The sequence below is a fragment of the Ischnura elegans genome, chromosome 8, assembly GCF_921293095.1.
Source record: "Ischnura elegans chromosome 8, ioIscEleg1.1, whole genome shotgun sequence".
NCBI lineage: Eukaryota > Metazoa > Arthropoda > Insecta > Odonata > Coenagrionidae > Ischnura > Ischnura elegans.
The window spans coordinates 42,806,072-42,825,310 of record NC_060253.1 but is presented as its reverse complement, the minus strand read 5'-3'; the positions used below and the strand labels follow the sequence as shown (position 1 = coordinate 42,825,310).

Below are 19,239 nucleotides of genomic sequence, written 5' to 3'. Positions count from 1 at the left end.
TTTATTTCTTGACCACTAATTTTAGAGGAATGTTTTTAGCTTATTTTTATTTGAAAATTACTTTTCAAATACTAAATGGTTGATTTTTGTCTCCAAGTTTTATAATTTAGTTTCAGAGGACGACAATAAAAATGTTAAAAGTTTGACAAGGGACTAATATACACTTTTACTCATCTACCCCACAGAGAAACTAAAAACATTATTATATTGGATACATAGCTACGAGTCACACTTGTGAACTCCCAATACCAATGAACCAGCCATGATGTTAAGAAATGTACGATTAAAAAAATTTTATTGAAAAATTATACTTACACAACACTTACACAGTGTAAAATACAAAAAATAACCTGAGATGCCCATAAGCAGCACAATGATCAATCTTTGAATCTGTATGTTTAATATGAATGCCAGCAAATACATAAATGAATTACACACACAAACAATAACTATACATGCATCTGACATGTTAAATTAACATCATTCAAAAAAATTTATTGCACTAGGTGAAAGATAGGTAGGTAATGCATCATTAAAACAGGAGGAAGAATTAAATGATTTTTTAAAATAAGTAATTTAAAAAATAGTAAGTAAGGCAAAGTGGTAAAAAAAAACCTCATTTTTTACCACTTTGGCTATCTCCAATGGAAAAAATGCTTCTGAATACACATAATGCATTCTTTTGCCACAAGAACCTTCCTACTTCAATTTGTCATGCACCTATCTCTCCTGATTCAGTTCCACAAATACATAAAACTTTGGGGAACTCTTTACCCACACTACCTAACCAACAAGCTTAGAAGAGCCATCATTATGGTATCTGTCAACGTGACTAGATGAACTGAAGGAAATTTAAACAAATTAAGGAAGACTAGTATCTTTGATTTCATATAGAATAAATGTCATGATTCTCTTTCCTTTTCTATAACTGGTATCATTATTATTATGCTCACTGCTATGCATTGGCTTATCTATCTGCGATAGGTTTTCAATAATGTATGTGAGGACTGACAGAGAGAAAATACACCTCGTAACTATTTTAAGGATATATGTAATTGGTTTTCCATTAGTGTATTGCAATATGCTCCGCCAAATAGATCTTTTGACTATACTCTTCACCACAAATGTCACACTTGAGAGGCTGAATGCGATCATGCATTGATAAATGTTTTCCTAGGTCACATTTCTTATGAAATTTCCTCCCACATTTTTTGCACTCCAACAGCTTTAGGCCAACGTAACTAAGAATGTGATTTCCCAAACTTTCTTTTGTAGGATATCCCTTGCCACATTCCGCACACTTGTAAGGCTTGTTATGGTAATGTATTTGGTCAATGTGCTTTCCTAATTCGTGAGCCGAACTAAACTTTCTACCACATTTTTTACAAAGATGCCACTTCAGGTCACCATTTATTTTGGAGTGCACCTTTAACCCATTCTCAGCGCCAAAAGTTTTACCACAAGCTTCACGTTTATAGGAAGATTTCAAACCAGTACGACCGGTGATACATTTGTGCACATTATTTGTAGCAGCAAACTGCTTCTTACGCTTAAACAACTTCTTGTCATTATGTTCATGTACATGCTTTGAAAACTCTTGCTGCCGATAAAACTTCACACCATTTTCCTTGCATGTGTAATGTTTACGACCCAAGTACTTTATGGAGTGATTTCTCAACCCACCGATTGTGGCACAGCGTAGTCCACTAGTTTCATGGTGAAATGATTTCACATCAGAATGCATGATGCTGTGCGAAGCTAAAGCTCTCCCATCAACAAATTGCTTCCCACAGATCCCACACTTAAATGGGTTGGAATCACTGTGCAAATGCGAGTTCGATCTCAGGCGGTATTGGAAAAAGAAACCTTTTCCACATTCGTCGCGTAGATACGGATTCTTGTGAGTACGATTCCGCATTTGTCTCCTCCGATAAATCTCACGAAAAAACTTTTTTAAACACACGTCACACTCATTTGGCTTTATGCGCAAGTGTCTTGTTAAAGGGCCATCCAATACATCCTTCTCTCTAAACAGCTTCCCACAAGTTTTACATGGGTATGATTTTGGATGAGGACGCACAGCCCGACAGCTTTCTAACGGAGCTTCATGCCTGTGCAGAGCTATATGATTTGACAGATCCGAATAACTTGAAAACCACCTTTTACATACAGAGCATCTGCACAGACATAAGTCACTGTTCGGGACCGTATGAACTTCTAAATCATACTCCCTTAAAAAATCCATTTCACACTTGTCACACTTGTAGGGTCTGAATTCAGGGTGGGCAGCCATAGGTCTCCACAGATGCTGTTCCTGGGAAAATTCTTCCCCACACGTAAAACATTTGAAGGGAACTTCGTGGCACATTTTACAGTGCATCCTTGAATGCTTTCCACACGTTTCACAATTAAATTGCTTCAAGTTACCTTCTAAGACTGGACGAACAGGTAAATTGCCCTCATAATGAGTTAATTTATCATGTATTTTAGAATCCATTGACTTCAGAGTTTCTGGAATATTCATACTCATCAAAGAAAGAGGTTTAAGATACACATCCTCATTTACCGCCGCACAATTTGATTCACTTTTCAATGGAAAATGCTCTCTTAGGTGAGCAAGTAAAATACTCTCATCACTTATGCTAATGCCACAATATTTACAAACACACATAGCCCTGGATTCTTTACCGCCACTTTCAAACATTCTCTCATTTCTGTTCCCATAATTCTGACAGCTATTTGATTGACTAGGGCCAATACCAAAATTCTTTGTATGAACAATTTCCGCTTCGATAGTACACATGTCATCATTCAGTTGACACAGCCGAATCATTGATCGACCAGTGGGATTGTTCTTTAAAAATTTCCCTGCAGACACAGTATCCAAAATTTTACATTTTTTTACATCAATAGCCAAGCAACTTTTGTGGCTTTCTGCTCTCACACATATTCCTATTTTATTTTTAGTTTGTGTGATTCCTTTGGTCAAATGGGAGTCACTCACCTAGAATTGGAATGATTTATACATTTAAAAACCTTAAAATAACTATATTAATATTAACATATCAAGTTACAGTTCCTGACAATGTTAAGTTAATGTCAAGGATGAAACATGTTTCAACACCCCAGTAGAAGCTGCAGTGACTGCTGCACAAGAGGAGAATTTGGTGATATTCCTTCACAAGGTTTGTTGACAAAAAACTTTTACTAAACCACTTTAATTTTAAAGTGGACAATCCATGATTCATTGCATAATCACCATTGAATTATCATCCATGCTAAGTGCTCTCTTAGGATAACTTATTAATTTTTTTAAACCAGCATTAATACTCAAATGCAACCCTTAATAAAAGGGCCACACCCTTTATAATGAGCAGGAAAGAACAGGCCTTTGCTCTCTGCTCAGGTAATTTGTTGTTCTCTAATGAATGAGCATGGCCTGGTATTGGACTACGAAAACATTGATTGCCAGAATAAAAATTCCACTGTCTCATACAGCTCAACCAGCAAATTTCACTAACTTCCAGTTCAATATTGCTAACTCACATGCAAGTGCAAACCTTTCACACTCTCAAAGACACAGGTAGATTCGGATCCTGCACTCACAATTCCTCACTTATATGCTACACAGCATGGGAGAGGGGAAGAATGGGAATAAAATAGGAAGAAGGCACTGCTGACATTATAAGTACCAATAATTACAGATGATTGAAAAATGGAAAAATGTGGACCTCTTGTTTTTCAAACTATGCATTAAAGAATCAACTAAATAAAATTTGGTGAAGAAGCCCATTGGTTAGACTTTGCTCAACTCAACACAAAGAGCACTAAAAAAATAGGTATCATCCATCAACTAACTTCTGGCAATGCTTCAACATTGGTCTCCAATATTCCAAGCAAGTAATTGCACAATCTTCAACTTACTAAAAGTGGCAACTTTGAACCAAAAAGAAGTAACTACCGTACAAGCACGTGTAAGAGCCGCACCTTTTTTCCCAGGAATTGCAGCCGAAAATGGGGGTGCGCCTCTTAAACAAACTTCTTATCTTCCCCCGCCCCCCTTCACCGGTCGCAAATCCAAGGGGAACTGAGTGGCCTTGGTTTTCAGCGTGAGTCAGTCATCTGAAAAGTTTGGTCAAAAACAAGCGGCAGGGAGGGGAGTTTCTCCCTTAGTGACGTATTTTTAAAATGCTCCTGTTTGCTTTTCTTGTAAGCATCGCACCGTCACGTCAGTACCCCAGAGGTGAACACGGAAAAGATCGCGCGGGGTTTTTCGCTCCGGTGGGTGAGCTAAATTTACTGCCACGAGTGGGCATCCCGCGGCATTTATACTGCATATAGTAATCGCTTATCAAAGGTAAAGAAACGCGTATTTTTGAAGGACATACTTGGTTAATAGTCAACATCTGTCTTGCCGAGCAATTTCCATTACGCTGAGGACCTGATTTAAAAAAAAATCATCTTCAGACGCTAATATGAGGTTTTTTGCGACTGAAAAATTATATTGGTGTCAAAAACTGCTGTTTAAAAAAATCGAACGAGTGTGTTCATCATTGGACTAAATGCTGGACGGAAGAAATCGGAAATGCTTATAAGTGAAGAGCGCTGAAGGAGTGGTCGAGAGGAAGGAGCGCACTCCCTCCCCTCTGTATTTCAAGCTACGAGGCTATGAGCGAAGGAGCAAGGGAAGAACACGTCTGATCTTACATGCGACGTCGTTGCCTTCAAAGTGAAGGGGCGAAGGCACAGCAATGTGATACATGCAGTTTGCATTGCCTCAAGTTACCAGTCCGTCTCGTCTTGTTTGAATGCGCTTATGCTACACTTGTTTCTTCCGAAATTGTGCTGTTTGGACTATGTTGAATATTAGTAGCCTTGTTTTAACGATAAATTTTTGTGTCAATCAATTAGAGCTTAAAAAACTTTAACGCTGTCAGATATATGTTGCATTAGATCTCATTCTTTTTAGAATCTCGTGCATGTCATACAATTGCTGAAAGATATTGAGATATCTTCGAGCTCAGTAGTTGACTCACCTAGCATTTGGCCTCCAGAAACTGGGAGAATTGAACCTCGTAGAACGAAAAAGGTCAGTTGGTGAGATGGGGTAGGGATGAAACACGTTTCCATTGTTCCCCTGTAACTTGATATTTTCCTATTTTCCTGTGGGGTCTCGGAAAGGAAAAAAACAGCAGAGGCATTGGCTGATGGAGGGCCGAGGGTGGTTCCGTTAAATCTACGACATGGTTATTATCCTACGATGCTGAAATTGCCCCGATTGTGGTCCAATCTCTTGGGAAGGTTCATGCTACGTGCCTGTCGTGTTTTGCCTTAAAATTTTCCACGGCTGCAATTCTGTTGTAATACTCCTGCGAGAGCTTTTAAACAAAATTTTTCGTGAGTAGGACTAGCATCATAGAGCAACGGTGTGTGCGAAGAGAGGATCGGAACTCTTTCTACTCCCTCTTATGCCGCTATTACCGCCGCAGTTATCAAAATTTCCTCTTTCAATTAGGATTGAAAGAGGAAATTTCGATAACTGTCGAAATTCCACGCATACGTCTGCGACACCGCACGGTAGGATAAAAAAATGCCGCAAAATTTTTTTTCTTTATAGCTTCGATGTTCAAAAAATGTTCTCTTACACACACTTATACGGTAATTCCCGATAAACATCTGAGCAAATACGAATTAAACTGTCTCTATGAGGTGTGATGCATCCAAGCTTAAAATTGGGCTGACTAAGCCATTTACTGGAAAAGAGTGAAGTAAGCTACCCTTACCTGATGCTCCACCTCTAGTGGCTTGGGTGCGACATTAGTGATATCTGTTTCCTCATAGTCATCTTCACCATGGCTCTCCTCTCTTTGGAACCCATTTTTAGAATGTGACTCATTCAGGACATTATCTTCTTCAATCTGAAGGATTAAAAAATTGGTAAATTATGTACCTATATCATCAAAACAGGCCCATCTACAAATATTTTGGATCCATACCTACATTGTAGGAAAATGAAAAAGTTTAACACTTTGTAAGGTTCAAAATTCAAGTTTAATGAACACGACTACGGTTTTGTAAGAAACAGTGAACTCTCTATTAACAGAGGCAGCAAATTTTCACAAGGAATGATGCAATGATGGAGTCAAAATTTTCTTGTACTCCCGAAATTTACTCAGTTTTGCAAAAAATTATGTTTCTACACTTTTTCATGCAAAATGCTAACCTGAGCCCAAGAAATTTCCTATCATTGTGAATATTTATTTAGCAATATGAACCCTGTTCTAGGTGATGAAAATGGAATACCGGGAAGAGGGTAGAAAAATGAACTTACAGCATTTATAATTTCAGGAGCTCCATACATGTCACTGGATGCAGAATTTGATAGAGACCAATTTCCAGCAAATCGTTCACTTAGAGATTTTTCTATTGTCGGTGTTTCAAAGGAATCTATCCCTCCATAAACCTCTTCAATTACACAGATCTAGAAATAAGAAGGTAAGCATAGGAGGCCTGAATACATTTAATTCCAAAAAATAGTATTTTGTATGGATTATGGTTGTTCATAATAATACATAATAGAGGCTTAAAAATGGCTATCTTTTATGCAAAGTATGTTTCCATATCAAATATATAGCTAAATTTTAAAGCATGAGTAAATATCACCAACAGAATTGTTCAAAAAATATCATTTTTCCAAGTTCATTTGTCATTTTCCTTGACATTGCAAATGTTGCACTAAGGTGCTGTTCATCAAAATTATCCTTTATATGAAATAACTAATAAATCCACTTCTGTAAAACTCTTTATATTGCTTTGGTTTGGTCTACATTAAATTAAAGATTGTTTTGTTGGAGGGGAGATAACTAAACTTAACTACAACCAATCAAAGAACTGCAAAAAAGAATAATTAGAATAATTGCAGGTAAAATGAAATGCTTCCACACATTCCCCTTACTTCCTTCATCCACATCAATACCATTAACACATTTTATTTACAAAGTCCTTTACCCATTTTATCTCATAAAATGAAATAACCATTGCAAAGAACATAACAAGACCTTAGAAATAAATTGCCTGTTTCTCTATTAATTTTAAAAAAATCCCTTTTTAAATTTGTTATCTCTAGGCGAGACGTATGGATGACAATTTCATGTCAATGAATATAAAGGTCTAAATATTAAAACAATTCCTTAAAAGGACAAGGGAATGGATACTTAATCAGCCCAAAGAGGAATATAAAGTAACTATCATTGTATGAAGTTTCTTCAACTACATTTTTCCTCGGGCCTACATTAAGATCACTAAAAATTTTGTATGAAATCTATATAATTTTTTGAGACTGTTACTTTGGGAAGTAATCAACTTACTAGGTATTACAATATTATGCTTTGCACTTCTCTGGATTGAAGAACAAGCAATTTAACAGGATGATGACTGACACTATGAGTAATTCAAAACCTAATGATGAGTTGATGGCCCAAAGGGCAAGCAGGATTCTATTTATTTTTTTGCAGCCCAAATTTCGAATAAGATTAGCATGAAAAAATTATGCTTATTGAAAATTACAATTCTGCAAAAATGAAGGAAGGTGGAAAATAGTGATTATGTTACCAGTGGCTTAACTATGGCGGAGGGGAATGAGGGGGATAGATCCCCCCCAAAGCCTAAGAGGGATATAAATTTTTAAAAAATACTGTCTAGTTTATTACATATTACAACTGGATCTGCTTAGAGTTAAAATTATTTGTTAATATACTTTCATTGAGATGAGTCACTGAATACCGACAAATTTTAAGTGCCAAAATGATGTAAAATGATTTTCCAGGTAAGTTATTTTTCAAAAATTGTGTCCTTACTGCCCGTTGCCTCGGAGGAGGGGTCACCCCCCCCCCCACCCCCAGACACCTCATCTCCCCAAAGAATATTTCTAGTTACTTGACTGATCTTACTATACTTTTAACACAGTGAGTCTCAAATAAGTCTCTAGATATAGCACTTACCAAAGATTCATTTCCATCAAAGTATTCTCCAGCCTCCATGAGCATTTCATTGTCATCGGCATCTACCCCTTTTTGAACACAGACCTGGATATAATAAGAAAAAAATGCATACTAAAAAAACTCCTTAATTACAGCTACAAACACACAAATATTGTTAGATCAAGAAGCAACTTCATTTACATACTTTTTCAGTTCAAATACATATTTAATAAAATGATCTCAGAATAAAAGATTTTTTTTAAACATGAACCCATAAAAATGAAGAAAAAAAAGTAAATACTGGGAAAACCTTACCTTGTTTATGACCTCACATGGAGCAGATTGGCCAATCAATGCAGCATTCAATTGGGATCCATTTTCAGCTGAGTTTTCATCCCTTTCTGTCCTGTTAAACATTGCCATCTCATTTGAACCAAACTCTTCTTTGAAACCAGCCTGGAAATAAGAGTGCATTATCAAATAAATATAGACTACAAGCACCATAATTTCATCAGCAAACGTTGAACCACATTTTACAATACCACTGATTTAAAACAGCAGTTCCAGAATGGTTAATACCAATGTGTCTTCTCCTAACTCCATTTCCTATCTGTTAGGACTTTCCTCCGACAATGGGGTCATTCACTAAGACCAAAAATCACAATTCACAAAAATAATTGGTAAGCTGAAGGGAAAGATTAATTTCGAAGAAAAAAAAATCTTTCTCATGTCCCCATTCTGCCATGAAATATGTATTTGAAAAATTACAGAAGTTTCTGCCCGCTCTTCATGAGTTGGTGATGTCATTAGTTTTATTCTATAGACTTATTCAGGGAGAGCTGCTCACTGAGGGAATTAATCACAAGAGAGTGAACAACAATTAACCCTGTGAGACTCATGTGTAAGGTTGAGGATAAGTGGAGTAGCAGTGATGTTTGACGGGACTTAGTGGAATCAACACCACACCTGAATCACACAATCATTTTTTTCCATCATTCTGAGTTTATGAGACCAAAAAAGTAATACTCAAGGGCACCATGAAAGGCTCGAAGCACTTTATGAATAATATGATCATTTTTTCCATCATTCTTTTGGTCCTTTTTCTACTACACCGCATATGCACTGCCAGTGTGCAACTCTGACTGGCCGTAGTGTTATAACCGTGCAACACTGCTGTGCATCCTGATTGGCGAAAGGTCGATGTCAGCAATGGCTTCAGAGATAGTACAAGTGATGTGCCAAGTGAAAGAAAAAGCCATGGGAAGGTGCCTATAGCTGGATTCCCCAACTAAAATGATCACAAGGGACTGAATCACAATATCATGTTGTGATCACTCGGATTTATCTATGAAAGGGTTGACTCCAATGATTATTTGCTGGGAAAACCTCAAGAAGTACGTGAAAGGTAGAGAAACAGAAAAATACAAGCACCTTTATTTTTCAAGCTCTATCACAATTGACAGCGAAATGAAATTGGAGAACAAGCCCATTACAGCTCTACTGAACCCCTTTTTTTTCCGGGCACACGAGGACACAACTCTATGACTTGCCACCCCAGATCTCCCCCATAAGAGGAAACATATTTTAGAGATAAAAGTTCCTTCATTACCTCATTTCTAATCTCAAGTTCTTCACTGGAGACCCCATACATTGTTCTACCCTCTGATTCACCTCCGCAATGGTTTTCCAGCCACCCAGTATCCACTTCAGGAAGTGATCCACCTGGGTCAACTTCTTCCTTTACACGAACCTGAAAGGAGAAATCAATCACTTAATTACATAATTAACACTACCAAAACATTTTCAAATATGATTCTATTAATTAATGCCACAATAACCCGTGCGAATATGCATTTCAATGAGAGATTCATTCCAAAGAGCTTAAATAATAACCCACCTGCAAAACACTGACTGGAGCACCTTTCTGTAGCTCTTTTGAAGATTTTAAGCACATTTCTTTGAACTCGCTGAATTCCACCAGTTTGCTCACACAACTATGACAAGCTGTGTCAGGTAATCCATCCCCTTCAGCAACCTTAATGAACAGAAAAAAAATCTTTAAGCATCCTAAAATACAAAAATGTCTTATCAAGTTTTCCTTCTTATAATATATATTTTAAAATTTATGACAGAGAAATGCCCACGCAGCAGAACTTCATCAAAAACAATTTTCAGGTAGGAGGTGATTCATGTAGAATTGATAAGGACATTTTTCAAAGTAAAGGGTGTTTCAAAAACAATATACATATTTTGAAGGCACATATTTATTAAACTTCTATGAATATGAAACTTTACACACATAATCACCAACCCCTCAAATTTAGATTAGAGATTTTCAATATGTCCTCCATCAGGGACACAAATAATATCATACCAATACTCAAATCCCTTCTATACTCGGGCAAGTATGTCCTACTTGCAAGGTCAGTACTGCAGGTCCGTTTCTTCACCTCTTCCAGTTCTGAGGGAGTGGTAGTACATTAGCGTTATCTTTAACGAAACCCCACACAGTATCAAATCTGGTGACCATGGAGCCCAGATAGAGTTTCATTCAGATTTAAATAAAAGATGGTTGCACTTTTCCACAACATTTTAATGCGCACTATGCGTTTTGGCTCCTGGAGCCATCATCTGGTACAACACGTCTTGTACCAGATGATGGCTCTGTGAACCAAAACACAAAGTATGCATTAAAATATTGTGGAAAAGTGCTACCATCTTTATTTACATATGTTGAACTTCCACCATATAGTGCCTACATCTATTGAACTTATTTTCATTCAGATATTCACGCACTTGGCACCTCCAGTATTGTAGAAAATTGAAGTTGTCTTTGTGCAATGTGCAGCCTCGGAAACAACCAAGGTGCAACAATCGATAGTTTGGAATAAATAATACTTCGTAATACGGATACTCTTTTTGAAACACCCTGCATTGAGTATGTGCATGTAACATCACTCCACACAACAGCGGCGTATCTAGGAATATGCTTTAGGGGATGAGGGGGAATAAAGGGGGTGGAATGAGGGGATTAGTGGGGGCTACTCCACTAGGAAACAGGAAGTTCGGGAAAATTTTTGAAAAATTACATGCCTGAAAATGCATCTTACATCATTTTGGCAGTTAAAATTTAACTTTAACCCAAATACTGAAAAGGTGAGTCTCTCGGACTCATCGCATCACATTTTTGAGAATTTTATAATGTCATTGAAATGTAAGCGTGGCGTAAATTTTTGACTTCTTCTAATTGTATATTTCCTATAAATTAGAGCAATTCAAACTTCTTTCAAAATTAAAGTAACTTAGAAAAAAAATTTTCTCTGAATTCCTACAAATCCAGGCAAGGTAAGTCCGTGGGACTCATGATGTTTCTTAATTTCTTCTAAGCTTACATATTGAATTGTCAATTTATTGTTAAATAATCACAAAGTACATGTGACGATAAATATTTTGTCTTTTTATTTTGTGAAAACAGAGAGAATTGCTAAAAAGAGTCTACTGAACTCGCTGTTTGACTTTATGTGAAATTAATAAGTAATGTAAAACTTTTATTTAACAAAAAATAATACATTTTACGTCAAATGATTCTTTAGCGTACAATTAATACAAAGTGATGTGAAAATTAATATTTTTCATTGCTAATTAGTTCAAATGAAAAGCATAAGTTAACCCATTAGTGCATAGCGTCCGATATATCGGACGTGTGCCATGTCTCACATAAATACTTCTCTAGTCGATAAATTCAATGAGTCAACTAAAATATTAGCAGGGAGGTGAAGACAGACATCCATTTGAACTTAATACAGTATTAAAATGTAGCGCAAGTCAACTGGTGCCCATAAAAAAATAAAATACACACGTCCGATATATTGGACCCTATGCACTAATGGGTTAAGAGAGTCCAATAGACTCACCTTGTCCGATTACGTTGGAAAAATATGTTGTCCGTACAAGGGTTAAGCAAATGCAATTATTATAAATCAAATCCAGACAAGACTTTCAAATCATTTTTTGATTTCTCTGAGGCTTTGGGAGGGGATACATCCCCTCAAACCCCCTACCCCCATAGTTATGCCACTGCCACACTAATGGCAGGCATTTCATCCAACTAAGCTATACCTTCTCAAACAATTCAATACAAAATCCTTCAATACAGTTCCGGTACCCCTCACTCTCCCATCCCTCCCATTGAGTATTTTCCAGTTCACTCCTCCTTCCAAGAGACATGCAGCCAATCTCCTCTCACCTTCCCTGACAGAGAATTTCCAGGGACTGAAATTCTCAAACTCCTTCAGGACCATTAACAGCCCAAAGAGGTGCAAATGGACCCTGGAAATGATAACGTGGAGGCTGATGAAGATAATTAAAATCCATTGATGCAAGAAGACCACATTCTTCCAAACAAAAATGAGGCTACCATTTCAACGTAAAAGGAGATACAGGCTCAAGTGAACTGCAGCAGCAAATATGTGCCTACAAGTGGCTGTTCTCCAACAACTCGCAACTTCTTGCACCAAAGTAGAGAATAAATCCATTGCTTTGCCCCAACCTGCCAATAATTTTGAAAGTGACCTTCGTGATAACACCTTCTGTGAAAACTTAACGCATCATTTCGAGAGAGTGCCTTATGTGATTTATCAGACTATTTAGAGGAAGAGGAAAAATAAACGAATGAAATCAGTGTCAAATGCATAATATTTTACATTGTATGAAATCATATATTGTACTTGGGGATTCCAAGCGAAGATTACATTATTATTTCCTTATTAGCTGACCATATGAATGAGTCTACTCGGCATCTCATGATATGCATGGAAAATATCAAATTAAATGATTAATTACAGGTTCTGGCCCATGAATTTGACAGTCATTACCCTAGTAGCACAATTTGTGTTCAGAGTATGCTCAGGGCATTTTCAACACATATGTAAGATGTGTTCAACATAATTTGAGCACATGCTGAGCATATGTAAATGTCCGGCAAGGCATATGCTCAACATATGTTCAACACAAGTTTTCAACATATGCTCAGCATATTTTCCACACATGCTCAACATATGTTTTTAACATATGCTCAGCATATTACCCACTCATGCCCAACATATGTTTTTAACATATGCTCAGCATGGTATCCAATTATGCCCAACATATGTTTTTAACATATGCCCATCATTCTCCCAAAATATGCTCAGCATACCCTAGTGAAAATATCTACAGGATTTTTTTTCCAATAGTAATTTGACAATGGGAAACATTTGTTTCTATAGGAAATTTTTATGTTCCTACAGGAAAATTTTATTTTCCCAAAGGAACCTAAAATTTTCCTAAAGGAACAATCATTTCCCATTGTCAAATTACTATAAAGGACAAAGAAATCCTATGGAGATTTTCACTAGGGTGAGGTTGCATCCATTTATCCCCCTTATGAAAAGTATTCCCTTACAACCTTGCAATACCTATAGATGCACAAATTCTCTCCTTTTTACCGCTCCTGCCTTTCACTGTGGACTCAGGGCATGATGTCAGACCTACACATTGCATTCACTCGAGTTATCAGATTAGCACTTTAAATTGAAAATGTATAATCATTAATACAACTAAATTTGGTCAAGGATTTGAAATCGCCAATGTTAATTTAAAATTTATAAATGATAAGCATTCGACAGAATAAAGCATCGATGGTATTGATTATCAGAAGGAAATAACCATGATCCTGCTTCTGATCCAACATCCTTATAATGACCAAAGATTAATTAATTACCAACTTAATTGCTGCTGCATCTAAACAGTCTACATCCCATAGTGATTTAAGAGCAAATCCTACACATGAGATAGTCATGAGGGAGTACTACACCCTGAAACTTATTACATAAAAAATAGATTAACCTTCTACTATGAGAAGCAATAAAGTTTTAGTTACATGTGATGCCTTTCAGAAAAGCTGAAAATATTGCAAAATAAAATGGTTAATCAACCATAAGGAACAGCAAGGAATAAGTGAATCTCTGAAAAAAAAGTCTCCCACAAATTGTTCAACTGAGATTTCCCCACTTCTATTGTTTGAAAACAATGAAAATTTTATGCATTCCAAATAATGTAATTAATTAGCCATATAATGTACGTAATTTTATCACGGATCATTCCTAAAGTTGAGCCAACGAGAGTTGTCTGATGATAGGCAGAAGAGGCAAGTCAGTGGTAGGCAGCAATGCTGCCTGGTCAGGATGGGAAACTCCCACGGAAGGTGTAAAAAGGGTTTACGAAGACAATCCAGAAAAGAGGATGGAGAGAGAAGGGCAAACAAGAGGGATGAAGTCATTATTACCTTTTTCCTGTGACGAAATTGTATGAGTAGGCAAGGGTGAAAGGTACATTTGGGTAATAGCGACTGCCTGCAAAACATTCATGTTGTCTATCCCTTCAACATCCTCTTTAGCCCTGTCATCGTACAGCTCTCACCAGCTCCACTGCACATGTGCTTCTGAAAGCATTACACTCCACACTGCTAGATTACAACGTACGAAAGATTGAACGAACAAGGAAAAGGGCTAAGGCATGTTTTAGTAACATTAATAAGAATATTGATACATAGGTGGTATCATGAGCCACTAATGCTTTAGCCCAAATTATTTGTAATTATTAAAGTCTACTGCCACTTTATCCTTTGATGGAGCTCCTACGGAATATGTAATCAATTGGTAGATAATGGATTACATAGGATATAATAGGAGAATCAAGTATGACATAGTTCTGCAATTTGATAATGAAGTAGATTTATTCTAATAAAAAAACATAAGCATTTAACATTATCAACAAATATTTCAAGCCTATTCTTTTCCTTGATTTCTCTCAGTCTTCTTCAGGCAGCACGACCATCGTAGCCACTCCCCAGTTAACTCAAGAAAGGCACATTTATCAGCACTGCTAAACATAAGACAAGAGTGGAGAGCATCTGTAGATTAAAATAAACAGAAGTCAATATTTATCCACTAAACAAGCACTAAACAGCAAAAAATATTACTTCTTTAACCTGAAAATGGTGAATATTGACATCTTTCATGAATGGTAAATTAACATTAAGTTGCAAAATTTAAAATTTGCATGAGACAGACTAAGGAGAGGAAGCAGCAGCAAGGGAAGTATTGCATCATAAGTTCACACAATATGTAATGTAAAAGTTATTCATGTCAGCTAGTGTATATACATTGGTCTTAAATATCAATAATCCTACAATACATTTCCATGTAAGTTCATCATCATAATACAATTATTGAGTGCTAGATGAAGATAATACTAATAGATTAGTGAGGTCATGAACATTTTAAGACACCGATTCATTTCCATGCAAGAGGGTGATGAGGTTCTTCAAAAAATAAAAATGTCATTTTTTTGCATGACTAAACAGACATTTCTCATTAACAGATTTTGCATTGCTTAAAATATGTAATGAAATATGGAAAGCAAGAAAATTATGATGAACCTGAGAATATCATGTTTAACAGAACAAACGGTTCAATTGACAACATTAAATTTAATTCCACTATAATGTGGAGCCTTATTTTCCATAAAAAATCGCTTAAGATACACATTATGTGACTTTGGTCTCTAATTGTCCATGAAATTATAAATACCAATGGGCATATGGTGTATGTCTTGAAATCCGTGAAACCCAAGCAATATATATGCCAGATTTGGTTAGTATTTGAGGCACGAACCACAGGAATACTGTAGATACTGCAAATCAACTCGATTATTTTTGTCCCCTTACTTCTGAGTGAATCGCCTAAGTGCTAAAGTAAATTTTTAGTAATCTGATGGAAAAAACTAACGATAGTACGTATCATGCACACCTTTTGAGCCTTCCCCATGGGTTACCTATGCCAATTCTTTGCTTCGTTCCCTCATATCAGAGTGCAACTGTGTTAACATGATTCCTAGTCGAGACTACTCATATTTACTGTTAGCACTTCGCTGCGACAGTTATTCACAAAATAAGTTCGTTAATGATACTTGGTTACAAATTAGTTAATTATGCCTCAAAATGATACCATGAAAGAGAGGGCTAATTCATCATCCAGCGATTAGTTTAGCATTCATGAAATATGCTGCCGTTATCATAATTTTATGGCCTTGTTACAATATTAGCATGAACAAAAAAAGAGTTTATGAATAGATTCACAAACGAAATTAGAACAGGCTCTAAGCCTTGACCAAGAATTTATTACTTCCTTCACATTTTATTGTGGCTATGATTGATTTTGATCGAACATTTTCGCACTCACTCGGTTACATGCATCATATTCGATCCAAGTATTTACATTGGGCAGGAATAACTTAATACGGCATTTACGACCACAATTCAGTTCATAAATAGCCATTGAGAACTTTTACCATACCACACAAGAACAGTTAGAACTAAAATAGTAATATCATACATTCATCCGTTCATAAACAGCGATTGAGAACTTTTACGATATCACACAAGAACAGTTAGTACTAATTGTAAAATAGTAATTTCATATATTTATCTACCAATGTACTTACATTTCATGCTTCTAGATGATTCCGAGGTAACTGGGCTCTCTCCTCTTGTATAAAGTAACGTAAACAACGTGCGATTTGAGCAATGAAATCATAGCAACATGAACACACACAACAACGTCGACGCATGCGTCTCGCTCTTCAATTGTTTTAAAAGTGTTAAAATCAGGGCCTTGGTTAAAATTATGAATTGATATACTTGAATTAGAATAAACTAGAACTAGATATATTCCTTTACATTAATTATAAAACTAGCATGCAGTATTCGAATCCTGATCGCTGATTTGTCGACGAAATATTTCTCAGAACGCATAGATATTTACTTGAAAATATGCTCAACATATTTCGTTGAACACATGTGGAGCATATGTCTACGAGTATATGCTCAACATATTTCGTTGAACACATGTGGAGCATATGTCTACGTACATATGCTCAACATATTTCGTTGAACACATGTGGAGCATATTTCTATGAAAATATGCTCAACACATCGTCTGAACATATGCTGGAAATATTTCGAGCATATGTTGAAAACATGTGGTTTTAAACATCTGCTGAACATATTTTCAGCATATGCTAATGTTGTGTGCAAAACATATTTCCCTGACATAATCTGAGCATATGCTCAACATTTCTTGTGCTACTAGGGTATTCCACTACTAGCCGTATTTTAAAGTCTGTGTAGCTCTGATATAAAAAAGCATGAGGGATCTGCTTGAATGCTAAAGGGAATCACACTAACACTTAGTGAAAGTTTTGAACTTGTATTGTATATTTATCCATTGCTTTCGGTGATGTAGTGTACCACTGCCTGGATAATCAGGATACATACAAATACGTTGTACAACGGATCAGGATACATTTGCGAATGTTCGTAATAATAATACAAAGGCATATATTATGACTTCATGTGTCAAATTTAACACGGATCTAGAGGAGATAAAACTTTCTTTACTTATCCGGTTTGGAGAAACAACAGGATGCCAAAATTCGCGATGCTAGGGAAGACTATCGTTTATCAATTAGGGGATTCGGGGAAATGAAGATGACGCGCTAAGGTTAGACACACAATAGAAGGAAAAACTTGCTCCTGCCGGAGAAAATCACCCTATGAGAGACAACACGAGCAATACGACAACGTCGTGTTCCGCAATCGACTTGATTCAGCCCAGACTGGTACAAATAGTAGCAAATGATGCGCATTGAATCCGTATCTTCATTGCACATTTTCCGCGCACTTACCTGGAGGTTTAGAAGATCCTGCAAAAGATTCCAAATTGCTATCCCATGAACCGAATCGGAGACGAATATGCCAATGCTTAATTCATGAATCTTCAAGCAAAGTCGGCATATGACACCTTCACTGATAACATCTTTGTTCAGTCCTTCCATCCTGTCCATCACGAAAGCGATGAGCGACAGGGATCCACCCGCGATGAAGGACGAAAAGCAGCCTTAAATTCAAGGATTGGTATAAAACATTCTTCTCACTGTCTATCTCTTCAGGAGAGCATAATTGCCAAAAACTAACACAACGCTTCGAGACGTACTTCCCCAAGATGAATCACGTTATTATTGTCACATGTTATTCACCTGCTATTTGTTTATGATACGTTATTCAGAGTTTTCTTGTTTTCATCCCCGTTCACACGACGTAGATCGCTACGATGGTAACATCGTAACCATGTGTAAATCTGGCGCCTACCTTTATTCACACGACCTTTGTGTCACCAACGCGAATCCGCGGAACCCTCTGAGCCCTCTGAGCCCTGACAACCTGACAATGAAGCCCCCGTGTGCCAAGTGATGACGACCAAATTCCGGCGCGCGAATTTCGACTAGTATGACGTAATCAGGGGCGGATTTAGGGGGGCCACAGAGGTAATGACCCTCCCAATTTTATCAAATTTAATGATTTCTGTATCTTTAAATGTCCAAATTTGCTCAAATTTATCTATTGCTTGAAATGTTAGGCTCCGAAATGTGTAAAGAAAATGGGTTTATAAAAATTACAATGCAGAACGCCCCTCTCTCCCAGAGGTTTTCCATACCCCCCGGATTCAGGTCATGAACCCTCTCTAGAATAAAAATGAAATTCTTGCTCCGAAATGAGTATTTAGAAAGAATTTACTTGGGAGAATGCCCCTCTCTCCCGGGGGTATACCAATACTGTCCGAATCTGGTTCATGAACCCCCTTCAAATTTGATGCTGAATCTACTCCTGGCAGGGTAATATGCAACTTCATACATTCATATTTTGATATGCCGCTGCCATTAACGCTTCCTTTCGACCTTTTACCCCAGCCTTGAATGAATATATGATTTATGACTCATAATTTAACACGCGATGTACATATACTTAATCCCAAATACTACATTATGAAGACTATATCATGAAGCAGTGCCAGCATATTTGTTGAATTTTAGAAAGGGTGCATTTCCATATTATTTGCCTATTTCTATTTGCCAGGATATACTTCATCAGCCATGCATCACTAAATGAAAGAGGAAGTGCCCCTTGCTGAAAAGAATGGGAGTTGGGGTTTGATGGCCTAGCTCTTCCCTTGCAACAATACACTGCCTCCCTCCCAGCCCCAAAAAAGCCCCTGATTTTGTCCTTGGGTCGGAGTCTTTTGAGAAGATGTTGCCGACCTTTTTCCACAAGAATGAGAGCTGTTTTTGACGGCTTAGATACGTGGCCAAGCTCTCAAGTGCG

The 19,239-nt window shown here is 36.9% G+C and overlaps 1 protein-coding gene across 1 annotated transcript; it reads right to left on the bottom strand.

The window, feature by feature from the left end:
- Positions 1-279: 279 nt before the first annotated feature.
- LOC124163720 (zinc finger protein 99-like) lies at positions 280-18,273 on the bottom strand. Its single transcript, XM_046540794.1, has 8 exons — positions 17,766-18,273; positions 9,877-10,014; positions 9,589-9,729; positions 8,295-8,435; positions 8,001-8,084; positions 6,332-6,481; positions 5,784-5,918; positions 280-3,004 (listed from the first exon to the last, which is right to left on the bottom strand). Exons 1-8 carry the CDS (start codon positions 17,922-17,924, stop codon positions 1,067-1,069), a joined length of 2,886 nt encoding a protein of 961 aa, XP_046396750.1. The 5' UTR covers positions 17,925-18,273; the 3' UTR covers positions 280-1,066.
- Between the last annotated feature and the right edge of the window lie 966 nt (positions 18,274-19,239).

What these genes read in the sequence shown, in the direction of transcription:
- LOC124163720 (XM_046540794.1), bottom strand. Translation starts at nt 17,924, where the DNA reads ATGGACAGGATGGAAGGACTGAACAAAGATGTTATCAGTGAAGGTGTC. An exon ending in AGGATCTTCTAAACCTCCAG is followed by an intron (nt 10,015 to 17,765) that starts GTAAGTGCGCGG and finishes CTGTTCATTAAG; the next exon opens with GTTGCTGAAGGGGATGGATT. An exon ending in CACTAGAGGTGGAGCATCAG is followed by an intron (nt 3,005 to 5,783) that starts GTAAGGGTAGCT and finishes TTCCAATTCTAG; the next exon opens with GTGAGTGACTCCCATTTGAC.